The sequence below is a fragment of the Osmia bicornis genome, chromosome 6, assembly GCF_907164935.1.
Source record: "Osmia bicornis bicornis chromosome 6, iOsmBic2.1, whole genome shotgun sequence".
Taxonomy (NCBI): domain Eukaryota; kingdom Metazoa; phylum Arthropoda; class Insecta; order Hymenoptera; family Megachilidae; genus Osmia; species Osmia bicornis.
The window spans coordinates 3,332,283-3,351,294 of NC_060221.1; the positions used below are offsets into that span (position 1 = coordinate 3,332,283).

The 19,012-nt window shown below is 46.2% G+C and overlaps 1 protein-coding gene across 1 annotated transcript; it reads right to left on the bottom strand.

Annotated features, from left to right (window-relative positions):
- LOC114874693 (ras-interacting protein RIP3) lies at nucleotides 1-3,381 on the bottom strand. Its single transcript, XM_046286189.1, has 2 exons — nucleotides 3,321-3,381; nucleotides 1-2,558 (listed from the first exon to the last, which is right to left on the bottom strand). Exons 1-2 carry the CDS (start codon nucleotides 3,379-3,381, stop codon nucleotides 1-3), a joined length of 2,619 nt encoding a protein of 872 aa, XP_046142145.1.
- Between the last annotated feature and the right edge of the window lie 15,631 nt (nucleotides 3,382-19,012).

The window sequence follows — 19,012 nt, forward strand, 5'->3', positions numbered from 1 at the left end:
CTAATCCCTGCCGATCCTCTTGTGAATTTGTTGATGCTTGATCAGATGCGCCTTTTGTCGGAACGCTTTGCCGCACACCTCGCACCTGAACGGTTTCTCCCCCGTGTGCGTTCTCAGGTGTACCTTGATGTTGCTCTTATTAAGGAATCCTCTGTTGCAGATGGAGCACCTGTGGACGGGTTTCTCCTTGCCGCCGATCAATCCGGACTCGGTGCCATAGGGTAGCGCGGTCGCGCCTGTCCCAGGACTCTTCTTCGAGGGATTCTGGGAGCCCGGGGTGGGTCGCGACCTTTTTCTCGGATGCGAGGGTGCGGCGAACGAGGAGTGCAACAAGTGATCCGGACTACACGAGGTGGAGACTCTGCCGGGTGGACTGACAGGTGGGTAGGGACTGGTCGATGAGGGGGTTTCACCGCAGGAGGCATTTTGGAGACCGGCACTCGCGGATTGTAGCCTGGCGTTGAGCAGAGGCGCGTAACCGTGCGTCAGCAGACTCTGCAATGTCGATCCGTGTTGTTGGGTCTGGGTGGAGGGTGTCGCCGTCGCGTATATCTGCGAGTAAGGGCTGGGCGAGGTTGTTTCTTGGGCCTTGGGCGAGCAAGCGGTGTCGATCCACTCGGCGATGTCGATCCAGTCGCGCGACGCGTCCGGATCGTGCTCCGAGCCTGGCCCATTTCCACCACCAGGAACCGTCGTGTCGGCGATCGCGGAACCGATGATCTCCGCTATGTCCTCGATGTCGTAATCTACTTGCTGAGTGGATTGCGGCAGCTGCTGCTGTTGGTGATGATGATGGTGCTGTTGCTGCTGCTGCTGTTGTTGTTGCTGTTGCTGCTGCTGCTGGTGTTGGTGATGCTGCTGTTGCTGTTGCTTTTGACTACCCTGAGGGCACGGTGTGCTGGAGGATACTACGGGAGACTCGTAGTATTCCTGATTCGAGGAAGATGTCGGTGAAGAGGAAGGTAAGGAGGGCCTCTGAGCGGACGAGGCTATCGTGTGATAATGATGACCGGGTATTCCATTGATGCTCAGGTGTCCCGTGTATCCCGTGAAGGGTGGAAGAGGTTTTAACTCGGCCAACGACTGGGCCGATGCTACGCCGACCGATGAACCGAGGAGAAGAGTGTCCCACGCATCCTGCAGACCAGCTGCCGTTTGCTTGACATCGGGAGGTTCCAGGAAATCCGGTCCAGTCGCTCCCCACGGCGACAAAAGTAGACTGTCCACGCCGACCACTTCGGCAGGTGATCCACCGACCACGATCCCAGTTCCCTGGCTACTGTGAGGCGGCTCGACCCCGGAGGAGGTGAGATGCGGCGGCGCTGCCGGTGGACCCGATTGCGTCTCGTACTTCATCTCGATCACGATGTCGGAGTTTGGTGAAACTCCGCCCGTACAGGGTGGTACGATCACGTCTTTGACCAAGGAACTTGTTTGACTCTTGCCGCCGGTATGTTTCGACAGGCACCTGGCTTGGCCGGCGATTATGTCGTATGGCGACGTGGCGGTTAATTCTTCCTCCTCGCCGGTATCCAGAACGTCCTGCGACGATTGACTTAGAGGGTATTCTACCTTGATATTCCGCACCGGATTCTGTTCCTCTTGCTGCTGTTCCTGATTCCGTTGCGTATCCGCGGACGGATACTCGAGTTTGATGCACGATCGCGGCAGAATGTCCTCGTCGTTGTCGTTCCTGCAGGTGGCCGTCGATATCCGCGATGTCGACAGCAACGAGCTTAGCAGAGAAGCGTTGAAGGTGGACGTCGAGGACGAAGACAACGACGTTGACGCTGATGAAAATATAGCGCTTGTCGTTCTTCGCTCCTCCGAACGGATTTTCGAATACTCCTCCGTCTTGATCCGAACGTTTAGAGACGATAGGATTCCGTTTAAGGAATCTGGCGAGGTGACGCCAACGGCGCCTATGTTACGACCGGTGCTGGTTGAAGTGTGCGACGTGGTCGAGACGGCTGGTAACGCGCCGGTGTGCCCGCTGCTGGTCACCGGACCAGCACGCGACGCTTGATTACGTCCCTCCGTCGACGACGTGGTGGTCAAGAGCGCCGAAAGTATTAGGTTGCTTGCCGAACAGGGTTCCGGTGACGACGAGGCGATGCCGTATACGCTGTTTGGCGAACCTACGGCATCAGTACCTCGCCCTACCGTATCCACCTGACGACCGAGGCTCGACGACGAGCACGAAGACGAGCAACCCGGCCCGATGTTGTAGCTCGTACAGATGTTCCTGTTCGCGTTCGATTGATTCTGGTGATGCCGTTGATTGGAACGATGGTGATGATGATGATGATGTTGCTGCTGGTGCTGTTGTTGAGACTGGTGCGATGATGGACTATTCGCGTTACGATTCGGTGGACTACAGAATTGAAAACCACCGCTACCGTTATCCGGTGCCCCCTCGTCGATCCTTGGGGGCCCAGGGGTCGAGGGGAAGAGGGAACCAGGATTCCACCAGGGATCCACTCTACTGCCGGGGGTGCTGCAACCGCCAACGGCCCCGCGGGGACCTGTAACATGAATTTCGATTTTCCATAGGAATGCTGGCAATCATTTCAAAGGGTTAAGTCACGTAAGTCACCCTTTTACTACACGAAATTCAAACGAGTGACAATAGTAATAAATACGTATGTTAATTAAGACTAGCGAATCAACTGTTCTATACTTTATAAACAATCATTTTTACGCAGGTACAAGCACACATGTACACCGGTAATGCATCGTAAAGTTAAGTAGGCAGATACCACTTCTCTTGAGAAGAAAGACTTGCTCTCGCTAACTAGGTTAGTGGCACGCTAGCCAGCCACGGCTGGGTACACACGACCAACCAAATTGCCGCGTTTAAAAATACATTTTCGTGTTGTAAATAGCCTCCTGTCCACTATCGACAGTCGTGGAATGAAAAGAAGAAAGAAGCGAGGGGGAAAAAAAAAAGGAAAAAGAAGATATTCATTCAAGGAAAGACAAGGCCGAGGTATGCGCGACCATCTTCTCGATAGAAAGTTCAGGCTACCCTGTACAGATCGAAACAGCCTCGAGCGTCTGTTCTGGTAATATGGACGTTACGATAACGGAGCAAAGGTAAAGAATTTTTGGTAAAATTACGGTAACGTTTAGTATACTCGGCAACGACGATGAGCGCACAAAAGGACGTTTGTTTCCATTCTAACGAAGGAACCCGACGATCCGCGCGCATGCTGGGACGAAAAACGCGAATCGGCTCTTTCTCTTTCCCCGTTCCGATTGACACATCCGCGTGGCCGTAAGAGCACGTCATGGGAATCATGCAAATGGTCGGCACGTACGTATGGTCCGGCTATGCCCACCACGAGGTTCCTTCTTTTTCCCTCCAGCTTGTCCTGCCATTCTTTTTCTGCCCCACCGAGCGTGTTTCTCGGCGAACACGCCGTGGCCGTGTCCGTCCTTGTCGTCTGTTTAGACGCCGTCCTTGTCGATTGTGCCAGTGGATGGGTAGACGGCGTTGGAGGGCCCCACTTCGGGGCCCCAGGTACACTCAGGTACCGCGGCAGGAGAAGGGAACGCTCTGCTCGGCCCGTGACGTGTTCACCGGGGTACCGTTATCCAATGGCGTGGATTCGCTGCTCGTGAGGCCTCGACCGTCAGACCCAGCAGCCACCACCAACGTTCGAGGAAACCGGCTGCTCGTGGCTCGCCGAAGGTCCCACTTTTTCGGGCCTACGACAATGTCTCGGTGAGCCACTTATCAATGGGATCACCGGGTATCCGCACGCCGTGCCAAAGACCAATTCGGCTGCATCGATTTGCGGGCAACCGTATCGTCGATGTATCCGCTTATGGTTGTTCCCTTAAATTATTACCATCGACGGAAACGGTAGCTACGATATCTATTAGAATCTATCGGTAATGGAGAACATCGTCAACCGAGGATAGGATCGATTTATCGGTATTACATTCGATGTTTCATAGAAATATGGGAACCGGTTGAAACGAAATGGCCATCGATGCATATACGATAGTACGTGAACGAAGGAGAACCTGCATCGTTGGTCCGCACACGTACCATCACGGACACTTGTATCCGTGACTATACGACGAAACTATACCGCGATCGCGTTCGCGCTCACGTATAGTGGGGGACCAAAGTAGGCCGGAGCACCGTTACAGCCCACTGCACGGTCGAATCCTACGCAAATCGGCTAGATTTTGTCCGGATGGCTTTCCTTTTCGTTGTGAAAAATGGCGCGTGCGAGCTGCGGTTTACGTCCTGGCCCACTTTTGCCCCGTCCCGTCAACGATATCTCCTATTCTTCGACATCGAAAGACACTCGATAGGTAACGGCATTCCGGAAAACCATGAAATACCCTTCGTTATCTTTCGAAGGCTAATCAAACACGATCCTCCTAGCGTTTAATAACTAAATGCCATTCTTATCTTTCCTCGGGGTATATCTGCGATCGTAACCTTAGGGATTATTAGATGGAATAAAGGCATTCCAGGATCGAGTCGAGGATTTCGGAAAGCGTCGAAAAAGAAGATGGCGAGCGGTCACGTGACGATGGCACTTGTTCGCGCCACTATACGCCGGTTAAACTATATCCGATCGCGGGAGGTTACAGTGGGGAACGGAAGTAGGTCGAAGCACCGTTACGCGTTGCGCCTCGACGGAGAGGAGGCCTACGCAAAACCAGTCGGATTTTGCTAGCTGCGTGAGCCATGGCTTTCCTTTTCGTTGCGAAAAATGGCGCGTGCGAATCTCGCTTCCCCACGCAGATGACCCACATAGAGGAAACGAGTCATACCCTGTGCATCCCGCGGTGGTAGCACCACCGGGAATGCCTCGTCAATCGTCTCCGCGTACGCGTAAAACCAGACGGAGTTAAACGTGAAATTCCATCTTTCACTTCCATCCTTCTTCCGTCGTCCGGTTTGAATGATAAATTTACGAGATCGACCTGGTTATTTCGCTTTTTAAAATGTACAAAATATCGCGACGATCGCGGGCCCAACTTTCATTCCTCGTCCCTTTTCGAGAAGTCTCGAAACAAATTCTAGTCTCTTGAGAAATTTTTCTTTCTTAACGACGGAAGTCGATTTAGATGTTAGGTCGAGGGATCGTACAGAGTCGAGGAATGCAGGACGGTGTAGAACGCGTCGATCAGCGTTGCCGGCAGCTTTCGCATTAATACGTTTCAAAGGCAGATACGTTAAATGAGGGTATTATCTGTTATCTGTTATAGCGGTATATTCGAATCGCGGTTATATTTAACGCGTTCATTAGTACTCGTTGTACGATTAGCGTCAATTATGTGGGTTTCGTGGGTTAATCGGAAGAAAACCTTTCCTTCGAAGATCGATCGAAAAATAAAGCGGAAACTCGGTTTGCGATGTATGGAAATCGGAGATTAGAATGCCGGCAAAAACATGCGACGCTTGTAATGCTTCGCATTCCTACGGTAAACTACCTTATCTTTCAGTCCATGAATCTCGTAATGCCTCGTTAATATTCCGTCAAACGTACTTTGCCGATCGTACGTGACGATTTTCGAGTCAACAATCAAGATTTCCATGCAATTACCAATAAAAGAAAAGAATTGGTCGGACGTGAGAGAAAAATCGTGAAATTATCAACGAAAAGAGATCCCCAGCAGGGAAATTGCTCCGGTATTCGACCGAGTGTCGACATCAAAATGCATCGTAGCTCATAGGTGCGTACCGACGAACCTGGTACCGCGCTGCCAACGGAGAAAGTGCGGCAACCATTAAGGTAAAGGTTAACCCTCCGCGGACAATCTGGGTCGTCGATGGAACGAAATTTTCATTCTTTTAAAAAAAAAAAAGAAAAAAAGAGAAGAACTCTGAAGCGACGAGGCAGGAGACAGAATACCGAATTACACGGTAAGACAAGTTTTCTTCTTCGATGGTGGGATGGACGATGGTCTGAAACCCTGCAAGGTATCGCTACTCGTATATCGTGAAAAAAGCGATAAAATTGATGGATCAAAAGCGAAGCGAGCGTGGACGTAGCTGCGAGTATCTATAAACGCTTGCGGAACTGACGAGTCGGAAGCCCCCCTTCTCTGCTGAGAATACCGGTTAATGTGGTACACTGACCTACTCTCCAGCCACCGCGATACCACTAGGAACAGAACCCCACTACACTGTTATTCTCTCGTCCTTCTCTCCTCGATTCTTCTTTCTCTTTTCTCCTTCTTGCGTTCCCTTTCTTCTCCTCTCGTAATTCTCTCTCTTTTCTCCGATCCTTCTTTTATTTTCTCTCTTACAACGAGAGACTTGGATCTCCCTCTCCTTACGGGGAGAGACTCGGGTCTCCTTCCCCATCTTGCCATGAATAATCTGTTCTTATTCTGTTTTCATCGTTTCGTAAAAATAGAATCTGCTTCTTCTCTTTCGTCCTACCGATTTTCCATTCGATTTCCCGAAAATTTTCAATTCATTTTCTAGCCCGATTGAAAATCAACGAGTTCAGAGCACGAGTTGACACTGACACTGGCCAATCGTAACTCCTTTGCGAGATATCTACGCCGCTTCGGTGAAATTTCATTCCTTCGTCTCCGTCGATTTTCCGTAGTCCTATGTCCCCCCCTAATAACCGTGCCGACTTCGAAATGTCGAATGACCACCGACGAGAAACGTTAATTACGACTAATCGTCGACCGTGTTTGGTCAAGGGCGATTCTCCTCCTCTGATTCTCGATGAAATTGGAATCTAGAATACCTCTATGCCAGAAGAACAGAATTTATTCGATACAAAGTGGTCCAGATCGTTCCCCGGACACTGGTGTGATTTGTTGTTCTGGAAACAGCGAGAAACTCGAAACGTCTAGCGGCCATTGCGACACGCGGCAGATCGCGAACCGTGATACCTGGTTAAATAAATTTCTTCCAGAAACGGTTTTACACCTGGTTATTATTCAACGGGTTAGAATTTTGACACCCTTCACCTGTTCCACTGAATTTCCTAACTGAATATATGATTTCATTCGTGACGCAATCTCGTGGACGAGGATAGTCTTCGTACGTTTTTTCCCAACTCCTAACAGAATGTTCAAAGATTCGCATGCTGCGATCGATAATTATTTCACCGTGAAATTTCGATCGTCGAATACTTTGGGTGCACGCGGTCCGAAATACCGAAATGCTTTCGTGCTGGCGAGGATCCTCCTTTATGACACGGTTACCAGTACCCGTTACTGTTAGGTTTTAGTGCCAGCTCCCACTGACACGTTGCGAAGCGGCCTCTCGAAAGCGAACCAAAGGATAACGATATTTCCATCGTGTTTGGGAATTTCTTTTTCAACCGAACGCGAAAATCGTCGATTGGGTCGTTGAGATTTCGAGGGAGTTACTGGGTCGCAGGGGCAGTGACACTGGAAAGAATTTCCGAACGGAATTCCGCTCGGTTCAAACGAGTAGACCTGACCTTCCTTACGAGAATTGCGAAAGAAAGGCCAAGGATAACTAGCCACGTCGACTTATTTAATCCTCTTTCACACGACGATGCTCGTCGGACTTGGTAAATTTCTTTCTAAAATGATGGTAGAAAAAAGAAAAAAAAAAAGTCGGCCGGTATTAGCAACTTCGATCGCGAATACGAGACACGGGTTCTATCGTTAGAAAGCGTGGTAACTCGAGTGACGTATGTGGTACAAGAAATTCTGTACAGTGAATCGATTCGCTAAAAATTCAACGATGTCTAGCCTAGCTCCGCTCGAAATGATTCTTTGCCTTTTTTTTTGTATTATTTATACTACGACGTGAACGGGTGTAAAAGGGAATAGAAAAGGATATCGGACTTACATATGAGCAGCGTGGTATCCAGAGTGGAATTGTTGATGTCCTCAGGACCTCCTCTTATAAATCTATTCACAGAACGAGACACTGTTCACCCGTGGATCCGTTTCCTTCTCGTCGATTATTACAAGATATCACTTTGTACAAGATTCACCTCTCACGGCGGAACACCGAGGAAATGGTGTAAAAGAGCCGAAGAAAAATGTATTCCTTTTGAAAAATAGGAAAAAAGAAAGAAACGACGAAAAGTGGAGGGGTCACAAGATCACCGAATAAGTTCTGTCTATCGATACACGCACTGATAGATCGATCGAGAAAACCGGAAGCCAAGATAGGACCACGAAACTTTCACTGCGGTCTTCCTTTTCTTCTGTTTCTCGAGTATCCGAGCGCGTTCTGCCTCGCTTCCGGTCCTGGCGTCCTTCCACGACCGATCTCGCGTCGCGACGGACGAATTTCAGCGTCGATCAGGAAGTAGAATTGCCTTGGAACAGGGTCCTTGACCTTGTCCCCAGTGTCCTCCGTTGCCACCGCGAACACTGCCGATCGTTCATCAGCCTCCCGGTACACTTCATCGGCTGCTACTATCCACCTTTCCTTAATTATTCCTTTTTTATTTTATTTTTTTATTTTACGATCTCGTCCGCTAGCCGAATCGCGAGCGAATCCTGTGTACACAGTGTTGGCTCACTGACGATTTCCGCCGGTCACGATCACTTGTCGCGAGAAAATTTCGTCCAACGAGGACGTCCAACGCTTCTTCCGGTTCCGAACACCACTCTTCGTAGACTTGTTCGTAGACGTTCCGGTTGATAAGGTCGAAGTCGTGTGGATGGATAGGAAGAAAGAATGATAGACAAAGTGAGAGAAAGAGAGAGAGATAGGTAAAGGAGAGTGAAAGAAGGGAGTGAGAGGGAGAGAGACTGGGGAGGTAGAGAGACAGAGAGAGGAAGAGAGAGAAAGAGAGAAAGAAAGAGAGGAGGGAGGCCTTGTCGATCTAAGGAATAAGAGAGAGGCCTCGCTCGCCTGGCGCCGGACGAGATGCGACTAATTCCTAAAAGTAGGCGAGGAAGAAACGAACTGGATGGCCTGTGGGCCCTTACTGCGAGGGGTCTTACGCGGTACCGACCGACAGGGGCCCCTACTTCGACAGGCCTCCTTGCGTACCGAGCCGGGGGTACCGTGGACCCCCCACCTTCAACTAACTCCTACCCCCAGATTCTCATTCTCCTCCTCCTCCTCCACCTCCTCCTCCACCTCTTTCTCCTCTCACTGCTCTTCTTCCATCACCTGCACGCTATTTCGTGGATCCTCTATCGATGGTTATTAACCCTCCACCAACCAGCACCGGGTCAATTTTGACCCGTCATTATATTCGCCGAAGCGTAACCGGTGGTGGTGACAAATTCAATTACGATTCTTTGCAAATTTTTATTGCGGGATTAAGACACGGGTTATGATTAATTAATGTAAAGTAGACAAAGTAGATACAAGTAGACGCGTTTAACAAACTTGTTGCAGTATAGAAATACTATAAAGATTTAAATAGAGATAGAGATGAGGGTTGCGCGCGTTTAACGTGAATTGGTCAACGAGGAATTCGCGTTTACTACGGCTCGGTCGGTGCGCGAGTTTTGAATTTAATTGGAGACGCGAATTTTGCAATTTTTTTTACCTTCACCTGGACACATCCACAGAGAAACACACGCAATTGCCAGTAAGCGAACGGACAGGGAAACAAGTAAAAGCGCATGCACGCGTACCCTTTCGTACGCTTCTTCGGTTGAGACGATATATTTTTATTTCGTGTTAAAAATTACATCAGAAATTCGGATTACAGGGGAAGGAAAAATTTTTTGCACGCAACTCGAAATTACGCCAAAGTCCATCCGTTTCTTAAAGGCAGTAAAATGTACAACCAGGTACGCGAATGTCGATGGTGTAGAAAAAAATGTAACCCTTGAACGGGAAACCCTTTTACAGTTACCCTACAAATCCGTGACAATCGTGTCCGTTTTCGGGCAGATGAAAAACGGGACTTTCGGGAATCTCGGAGCGAAGAAAAAATACAGGTTACCGCTAGTTTGCAAAATACAGTAAACCGACCTATCGACACGGTCCTCGACGATAGAACTCCAGGTGACGAAAGGATCTTGGGTCAAACAAATTTTTTTTCTCCCGAAATTAAAACCTAATCCTGCCGTTTACCCGGTACAATTCGTCCCTTTACGACACGACGGTCGGTTGCCCAAAAATATGCGTACATTTTTGAAAGTATCTTGTTAACGCATTCGCGATTCTCCGTTGCCATGATCCTCCTCGAATCGAACTTTTAATTAGCCACGGTGATTGCAATACAGCCGAGGCACGGCATAACAGTCGCACTCGCCACGGATCGCAGCGATTTGCGTCATAATAATTGTTGTATAACTTTCGATTAATTAGGCGTCGAAGCGGACCGTCGCCGCCCCCCAAACGGTTGGCAACCGTCGGTGAGGGCATTTTTCTTTGACGCAATGTAACCAGCTACGATGCTCGTTACATCGTGGCCCCTCTTTTTCCCTCGATTCTAAGGCCCCACTTCGTGGCACAAGTCGGTTACACTTTCGTTGTTGCGACTAGTGGTACCACTCGACCGCGTTCCTCCTTAGCGAAGATCGCTAACCAGATCGACCTAATTGTTTGCAAGTTTATTTTAAAGTATGTGAACCGTGAGAGACTTATCCGAAGATTCAGTAGCGATTGAAATTACAATGGGAGCCGACGTTTTCTTTCCATCGAGGAGATTTTCATTAACGCCTTGGGAGCGATCGGTTATCGATTATATTGATGAATTTCAATTCGCGAAATACAAATTGTTGCGCGTTTTGATTTATTCTAATGGCAAGGAAGAAGGTTCTCTTCAAGGTCCTCCTTAAAGGATCGACGCAAGAATTGTCTCTGAAAAGAGGGCATAAGTAAGGATCACTCGTGATTGTCTGTAAAAGTCAGGAAAACGGCAGCGCGAGGACGTATTTATTGGTAGCAATAAAATCGCAAATTCTAACGGTTCGAAATGATGCTCGGAAGGTTGTACCGATCTCAGGCAACCTTAAACCCCGGTGCCATAAATTTTCTACGCTCGGGGTGTCTCGAGGTGGCGCTGTCAAAATATTTTGCCACCCTTACGTTCTGAGGGCGTCCCAGCAGTACGCCTACCTTTCTCGACAATTCAATGAACGAACACGTACAAATACCAAAATCCTATTAATTAATCTAATTTTCAATATACGAAGATGTGAATTATTAATTAAATTTTCTATTCATAATTAGAAACTGGTTCAGAACGATATAATAAAAATTCTGCTGTTCAGTAATTATTTTTCACGAGACTAAAACAGCTGTTTCTTCGATGCTTACCTGCACCGTTGGTCGTTGATGAGAGGACGAATTTGGGTACAAAGTGGCAATAGATGGACACGTGAGCAATATGACCCGGAACGTGGCAGGCACCGAGAAGAAACACGTGTGTCAAAGATTTATTACGAATCTTTCATAATTTACAATGGTCACGCGTCGAGAATGGCACGCGTGACCGGCTGCCTCCAAATATTTACCTTCATTTTGTCTCGTTCTTTGGAAAGGTCTCTCAAAATATTGCTCCTCCACATGTTACGAGGTGTTAACGCAATTCTTCGTATTTTCCCGTAACGACCCTTGTTTAAATAGCGAAGGAAGCGTGCCGTATTTTATGAACTTCCCTAAAAGAGGAGGAATTAGATTCAACAGTATTCCTATTTCCGGGTCATCGTGTTCCAACTTCGAGATAAAAAATGTATGTTGAACATAGATTATTATCTCCTGTAAAAATCCACGAAGGATAGTTTTTAGTTTGAACAATTCAGACGGCCTCGTGTCATTGCTCGTAACAAGGACCCCATAAGGAAACAATTACAGAAATCGAGGCGACTCGGATGGTCGTTTAAAACGATTCAACCGACACTTCGCACGCACTTCAAGGTGGAAGGTAATAAAACTCGCAGAGGCCGAACAAATCAACGTTGTTTCTTGATTTGCAAAAAGAATCTCGCAATTAGATGACTTGAAACGTAAAGATCGCGAGTTCAAATGCGGGTCATGGCGATTATAATTGAAAGAAAAATGCGTTTCCAGACCACCCGGAAGTTTTCCGCGTAGACAAGAGGACAAGGAAAATGTTTAACTGTGAAACTCAGCAAGACTTCCTTTATTGTTGGTCCAACGACCCGAAAGGAATCCTCTTCCGGGTGCAGGCCGAAAAATGGCGGGAAGAAAAGGTGCGTGAATAATCGGCCGTCGGCGTCGCGTCGCTCGGCCGCCCGTTGCAAGTAGTACGAGTCTAAATATTGCGAGACGCGATTTCTTACGGTCACAGTTTCCATGCACCGCGACCTAAAATATTTTGCCATGCGACATTCGACACGGTCTTTTTCAATTCTTTCGAAACACCAAACACGGATTCGCGATGCCACCGTGGACATCTACCACTGCCATCTCAATTGTGCCTTCTACGAAAGTGGACCAACCTCAGACTTGGCGGACAAAGATCAGAACCGTATATAAATTCTTCGTTGATACTGTTGCGTATGAAATGTAGATTTTGTTTTCAAGAAACACGCATCGTCATTTAATCGCGGCACTTATGCGTGGAAGAAAGTCGACACCGATGGACCATCGATCGTTACGAGGAGATATCAAAAATTTATTACGCTAAGAAAGTAGGTTCGCGCACGTAGACCGACGTCTGCGAAACGATCATGTGTGAACGGTGATTTAAGTAATTGTATTCTATGAGCTAGGCGAAGATTTTAAACAGGCGTCGCAGAAACTGTAACGTTCGAGGAAGTTCGAATAAAATGGTCCAACTTCCGTTTCAGATGAATTTGGTTCAGGTAGTTTGAAACAGCTGGTTGTAAATAATTCCACGGATCTCGATGACACTTAAATGTTCCGACGATTCTTTGCCGACAGGACAGAAGAAGATTTCGGTTTTCCAGAGTAAACGCGACTGAAAATTTACGGTGGTTTTGCGAGGATGAACGGTTTTGTGGCCCTCGATGTGGCCACTGGACAACCATTAACTGCCCGGTACCTACACCTGACTGAATGCATCTCGAGACCTTGACCAGGGGATAATGTGATTCTTCGAATAATGTCATAAAACGTCGTAAAAAGTGCACTTTTGCGTACTTCGCAGATTACTATTACAGATACCCCGAATTTCCTGGGAACAATTTTTTCGGTAAAATTTGAAGCTATCAATTTTTCCATAAGATTATTTATCACTTGTAGAATGATTCTTATTATTTTCAGTTTTAAATTTAGATTCGCTGATTTTTCGTTTAAACAATGCGAAAAGATTGTACCTATTCCGCGGGGGCGAGAAATGGCAGGGTTCCGTTGTAAAACTTGACCGTAGTAAATCGGCTGAAAACTGTCTGTGGGCCTAGATGTGGCCACCGAGCATCCTTTCATCGGATTTTACGACACCTAGGAAGCTGTGCACGTAGCCAATTGAATTTTGACCAGTGCCTGCTGATACAAGGTGCGGCCAGGTCCCAGGTGTCATAAATCTCCAAAATCGAAACCGCTCTTCCCTTTCACAGTCTGCGGTATTTTCAAACTCCTATTCCACAGTGTAATAAACAATAAGTTATTCGAAATTCCATTCGAATTTCACGAAGGGAAGAAGAAATAATTTTATTTAGATGACAGCTATTCCGTTCGTAGGAACCGATTATAACCAGAAGTGTGCTAATTGGAAAAAGGCGATGATGTCTCGATCGGCCTTGCCAAGGACTTGGCTGGCCGTTCTCCGATTAAAACAGCTGCTCTTATATACGTAAGTACGCGATACACCGAGAAATCGGAGTCGAAGCGAAGAACCGAGTGAAACTTCTTCGTGGTATACGCGTCGAACGCATCGAGCTCTATCCTTACCACGTTCGTCCATCGCTAGAGATAGGCGTTAAGTGTGACGCACACGTGGCTACACGTAGACAGGCGTACGTGATAGTGTACATGCGTGATGATAGTAAGAAGAAGAAGAAGAAGAAGAAACAGAGGGGATAGATAGTAACCTGGGTGGCGGGTAGCCATAGCGAACGACACGGATGTTACACGAACTTACGAGGAAACTTACTCGCATTGCCGTTACACGCTCCTCGGTACAGAGCCATTGCTATCGTTACATAAATATGCGCGAAGCGTATTGCTTCCTTTTTTATTTTCAACAATTCCGTTCGTCGTTACTTCTCGACGATGAATGCCCGCTGATTCGGTATCGCGTGCAAATTTGAAATGGTAATCGGATTAAGAAAAAGTTATGGGATTGTAACACCTGTCTAACAGCCGTTCTTTAGCGACACCTGATGGTTCGATCAGGTTCGGCAATGATCGAGGAAAATAAAATAGTAGTGGCAGAAGACGTAGATAAAATTTTGGAAGGGACGAGGACGCGTAGATACATCTTTCTTCCCGGTTCTTACGTTGAGGAAGTCACGCGGAACCTCGAGGCCCCGAGGCCCCCGAAAAAAATGAGGACATTCCGTGGAGTGTAGCGGCCCCCGTACACCAAAACGAGGTTCCGGATTTCGGTATACAGAAGGGGGGAGAAATTTGGGCACAACGGTGCGATACACGGAGTCGAGTCAACACCATCCCGATTTCGAAAATTTCCAAAATTAACTAGGTAAGGGTTCGTGCGCCCTAGTCATGCGAATGGAATCTAGGCGCTATTAAATTTCACCTTGCGTTTATTCAAAAATAGAGCTGTTTAAAAAGGCTTAGAATTTAATGTACGATTTCGGGCATGGTCCTAGGATGACTGAGTTCATAAAATAAATGAAAAAAGACGGAACAAGGACGACTAGTTTGATTCTGGTATGTACAGTTGCTGGATCGTAAAAATAAATTTGTATCGTAAAGTCTTTTTATCATGAATCGTCGGCAAAAAAGTGTCCTAAATTCCACGATAAAAGAAGCAGAGGATCGAGCGTAGGTTTTTTTTTTCGCTTTTTATTAATTATCATGTTAACTCGATGTAGAACGAACGGCATTGCGAAAGGAAACGAGAACAAAGTGTCTCGTCGGAGGCGACAAAATGATTGTACGTTAAATTCATCGAAAATTAACAATTTATTTCGAAACTTGTACACTTCTACCGATCTCGAGCCGTCTTTTTAATTCTGTCCGTGCTCAGCCACGTCGCGCGCGATTATATCCGGTTGGCGATTTATCAGGATAGACTAAGCTTTTGTTCTCGGTAGCCGGGTCAATTGGAGCACAAACTGAACGTTCGGGAAGAAGAGAAGAGATTGTTTCCAGTTTGTTTGGCATCAGAAACCAAGAGTGGGTCGCGGTATCCAAAGCCGTGGCTGCGATAACGAATTGGCTGAGATCTTAAACACGAGTTTCCTCTTCCGTCTCGTTGCTTCCTGTCTCCTGCCTCATCCTCGTCTTGGCGATTCGCGACGATAGTAAAAAAGAAAAAGAAAAAAGAAAAAAAAAGCGTCGAGTCGAATCGGCCTTCTCTTTCTTCGTGTTATGCAGGACCCCAGCCTTGCTCTTCCAGTTTGTCCTGTTTACCAAGTGGGTCAATCGAGATTGAGAGTAAAACGCGGGAGTATAGAACGCGTCCATTTTCTGTCGGAACAGTTACGCGGTAATTTATCTTCACGGATTCGTGTTTCTTCGCGCTAGTTTACTGAAATATGAATTTCCGTTCATCCTATTCCATTCTGGGCTCCTATAAATACTCTGCAAATATTTTCCCAAATTTTACATTTAATTATTATAAATCTCCCTACAGATGTAAGACTACTTTCGGTGCACACGTTGGCACATGGTCCGAATGAAAAATTCACGAAGCGCCATCAGGAGTGCGATCAGGTCCGCGAGTAAATCTTCCAAGGACGACGTATACAAGCGTCTTAACGAAGCGGAAACGCGTGTGTACCGGCATTAAAGGTACAGCGACATTACCGTACAATGTTGTTTAAAAGTTTCGAATACTCCTCTGTTTTTCAATTAATCAGACCTCTTTAATAATTCTTACTATGGTTTTGTTAGAGACATATCGTCGATGTATTTTGAAACGGAGATTCGAATAATTCTATTGAAAATGATGTTTAATTTATAACGATTATATGCTCGATACTTTTGAACAGCAGTGTATATAGCAGCATAGTATAACATAGGTAAGTGTGTTTGTGGGTCAGTGGTACGAGAGCTGCCCACTACCACCGCCGCCGCCACAATAAGCCGCCACTGTAGGCTGGCAAAATTGTACCTACATTATACAGATCGTGAAGTGCCATTGTTCTTGAACTTGTACGCTCACGCAGCGACGACCTACGCACCGGTACACGCGTCTACCGGTTCGTGTCCTTTATCAGTCAAGGGGAGGAGAAGAGATTAGATCGATCGGTAATTGATTTCTCTATGATCTCTACGATCATGGTCGCGTTTCGACCCCCTGTGGCTCGGGGGGCTTAGAATACGGCCACGGTATCCCCTGCCTGTCGTAAGAGGCGACTAAAAGGGAGTAAGATGAGTGGACTTAAAAGTACAGAAGCATGAACAATATAATTGAAAATGGCGCGATAATGCGCGTGGCCGATAACTTTTCGTTGGGCAAAAAGGGACAGATACAAGTCCCTAGATTACGCCACCCTCAATAGAGGGAATCTTATGAAGTGAAGATTCTTAACAAAAGAAGATGATTATTTTTCAGCTAACGCAATGCAAAAGGAATAGAATGGTAATTTAAGTGAACTTTTATTTTTTCATTTTTTTCTTTTTTCTTTCTAAATATGTAGAACGTCCTTGATAAGTCCTTGCGGTATGGAACGTTGCGAACCAACGAAGGACTCCGCTGGTCGTTTCGCTTCGGTTCCCGGCGAGGAAAAATGATCGTATTTGTTGTAGATCGGCAATTGGCCAATTCACGGCAGCGCAGTGTGTCGAATGTCCCCCAATGATATCGTCTATTTTTGCCCGGCACTCGCAGAACGTAACGGCGGCGTAGCTACGGCCTAATTATAAAATGTTGCAACAACAGACAGTGCAACGAACCCACGAATGTGCCGTGCCATGACTCTGCCGTTGAACAGTCCGATTGTTATGAAACATATCTTTCGAATGTGTTTCGCCAAAGGGTTACGATTGCTGAAAAAAAAAACAAAAAAAATGGTAATCGAAGGGTAATTAAAAATAAGATAACGCGCCAGTCGAAGTGTAAAACGATGTCAAGTTTGATAATTCAAGGAAACGGCGTTAATCCTTTCGTCGATTTCGTGCCGTCCGCGTAATTCTTCTGACTTGTGCTTTCACTTGCACACTTAGCTAACACGCGAGAGGACATCAACGACGATAGAGTAACAACCATCCAATAGATTTACCGCGATTTTTATTCCGATCGGTCCGTAAATGTAAGGTAGCCGTGGTGGATATGGTCGCGGAGAGCAAAGCGAACGAGCATATTTTACGCGATACCGTGGCGCAACGCGTGGCGGTTACAAGGGAACGACGTTATATAAAATCGGAGCGCAAAAATCTTACTTAAACGCTTAGAAAAACCTGCTTCTAGAGTTGCTGAGAGCTCTCGAGGATACCTACTTATCTACGCTACCGAGGAATTGGGCACCGACCTGGACGATTGGTCACGATCGTTCCTTTCGTTCGCCTTTTTTCTCAAAATCACTTTTTTCCCCTTAACCGAGTGATTTCGTTGATGCAATATCGAGTTACTTACGCATCATGCTTCGACGATATTAAATATTCCATGTACAATAAGAACCCCCGTATCCGGGGTAAATAAAGTTTTACCTCGCGTCAAAATTTCCGAAATGATTAATTCGGTCACGAAAGGGTTAACAGAAGGGACCTACTACTCTACTAAGGAATCGTGAAACGATTTCTGACACGCGTATCCACGATGTTGAGCTCATTAATTCATCGATGGGCGAAGCGAGATCGCTAGAGGAACAGACGAAGAAAGATAGAAGTTTCTTTTTCGTACAAGTTGCGCCACGATTATACAGTTAAACGTTAGTCTAACGGTCGTGCTTAGAATTTCGGGCATTTCGAGACGGCGAATAGGACACACACGCGAGACCCGATGACGAAGACTTACACCTTGACATTCGACCGACGAGCAGAGAAAATTGTGTCAAACTCGCACCACTCGTGACTTCCTCGACCTAAATCCAACGATGCGCATTAATAGTATCCGAAGGAGGAAGAAAAGAGCAAACGATAGTTCATACCCATTGGCGTAGTTAAAATTTTGTCCAGAATGAGCCAGATAAAAAAAAAATAATTAATTAAATTGAACATTGCATTTCGATTTAAATATCTATTTCTAGTTTAATAATTTTTGGCAAAAGGACCAGGCTCATCCTGTACTCCACCTAATTAGATATTCTTTTTCTCGTTTTTCACCCCTTCGGTTCACTGTTTCTAATTTTACCTGACACGAACAATTCACGGAACCACGTTTTTTCTTTTTTTGTGTGTTACGAGATATATTTACGGCATTACATACCGTTTATCTGGGACTCACTTTTACTCGAGCACGAAACACAAGGCTTCGAAACGGGAACACGGACACGTAAGGATTCTGGCTCGACCAGCCACCGAGAAAAGAGTCTTCTCCTTCTATCCGATTTCTTGAGACCAATTAAAGTAATAGGATGCGTGAACCGTCGTGAAAATTTATGGTTTATAATCTTGATTTTGATTTTGACACGCTTGGTTCAGGGATTTAAACAAATTAAGTCGAACGGTTTGAAAATAACTCGTTTATTGTTGAATTATCTGATATTATACATTAATGTGAATCTCAGGATATTTAAATGGATGATTGATTTCTTAACACAGTGTTCTTTGATTGATTAATCGAACACCTTTCGAAACGTACAAGCAAGAAAGATAAATGGGTCAAATAACGAAGAAACACGCTGTTCCTTTTTTAACGCAACATTATCATGCTTGAAATTTTCATTTATACAAATTGAAGAATTTTTGCATATTTTACGGTACGTAAAATAAAAAGAACAGGATAGGTATTTAGCAACGTCGAACTTGCAAAACTTCACTTCGCTAATCTTTTAGCAAAAACTCAAAATCTAGTATACTTAATAAAGGAAATAAATTAAGACGTTTACGCAATATCAGCGTACA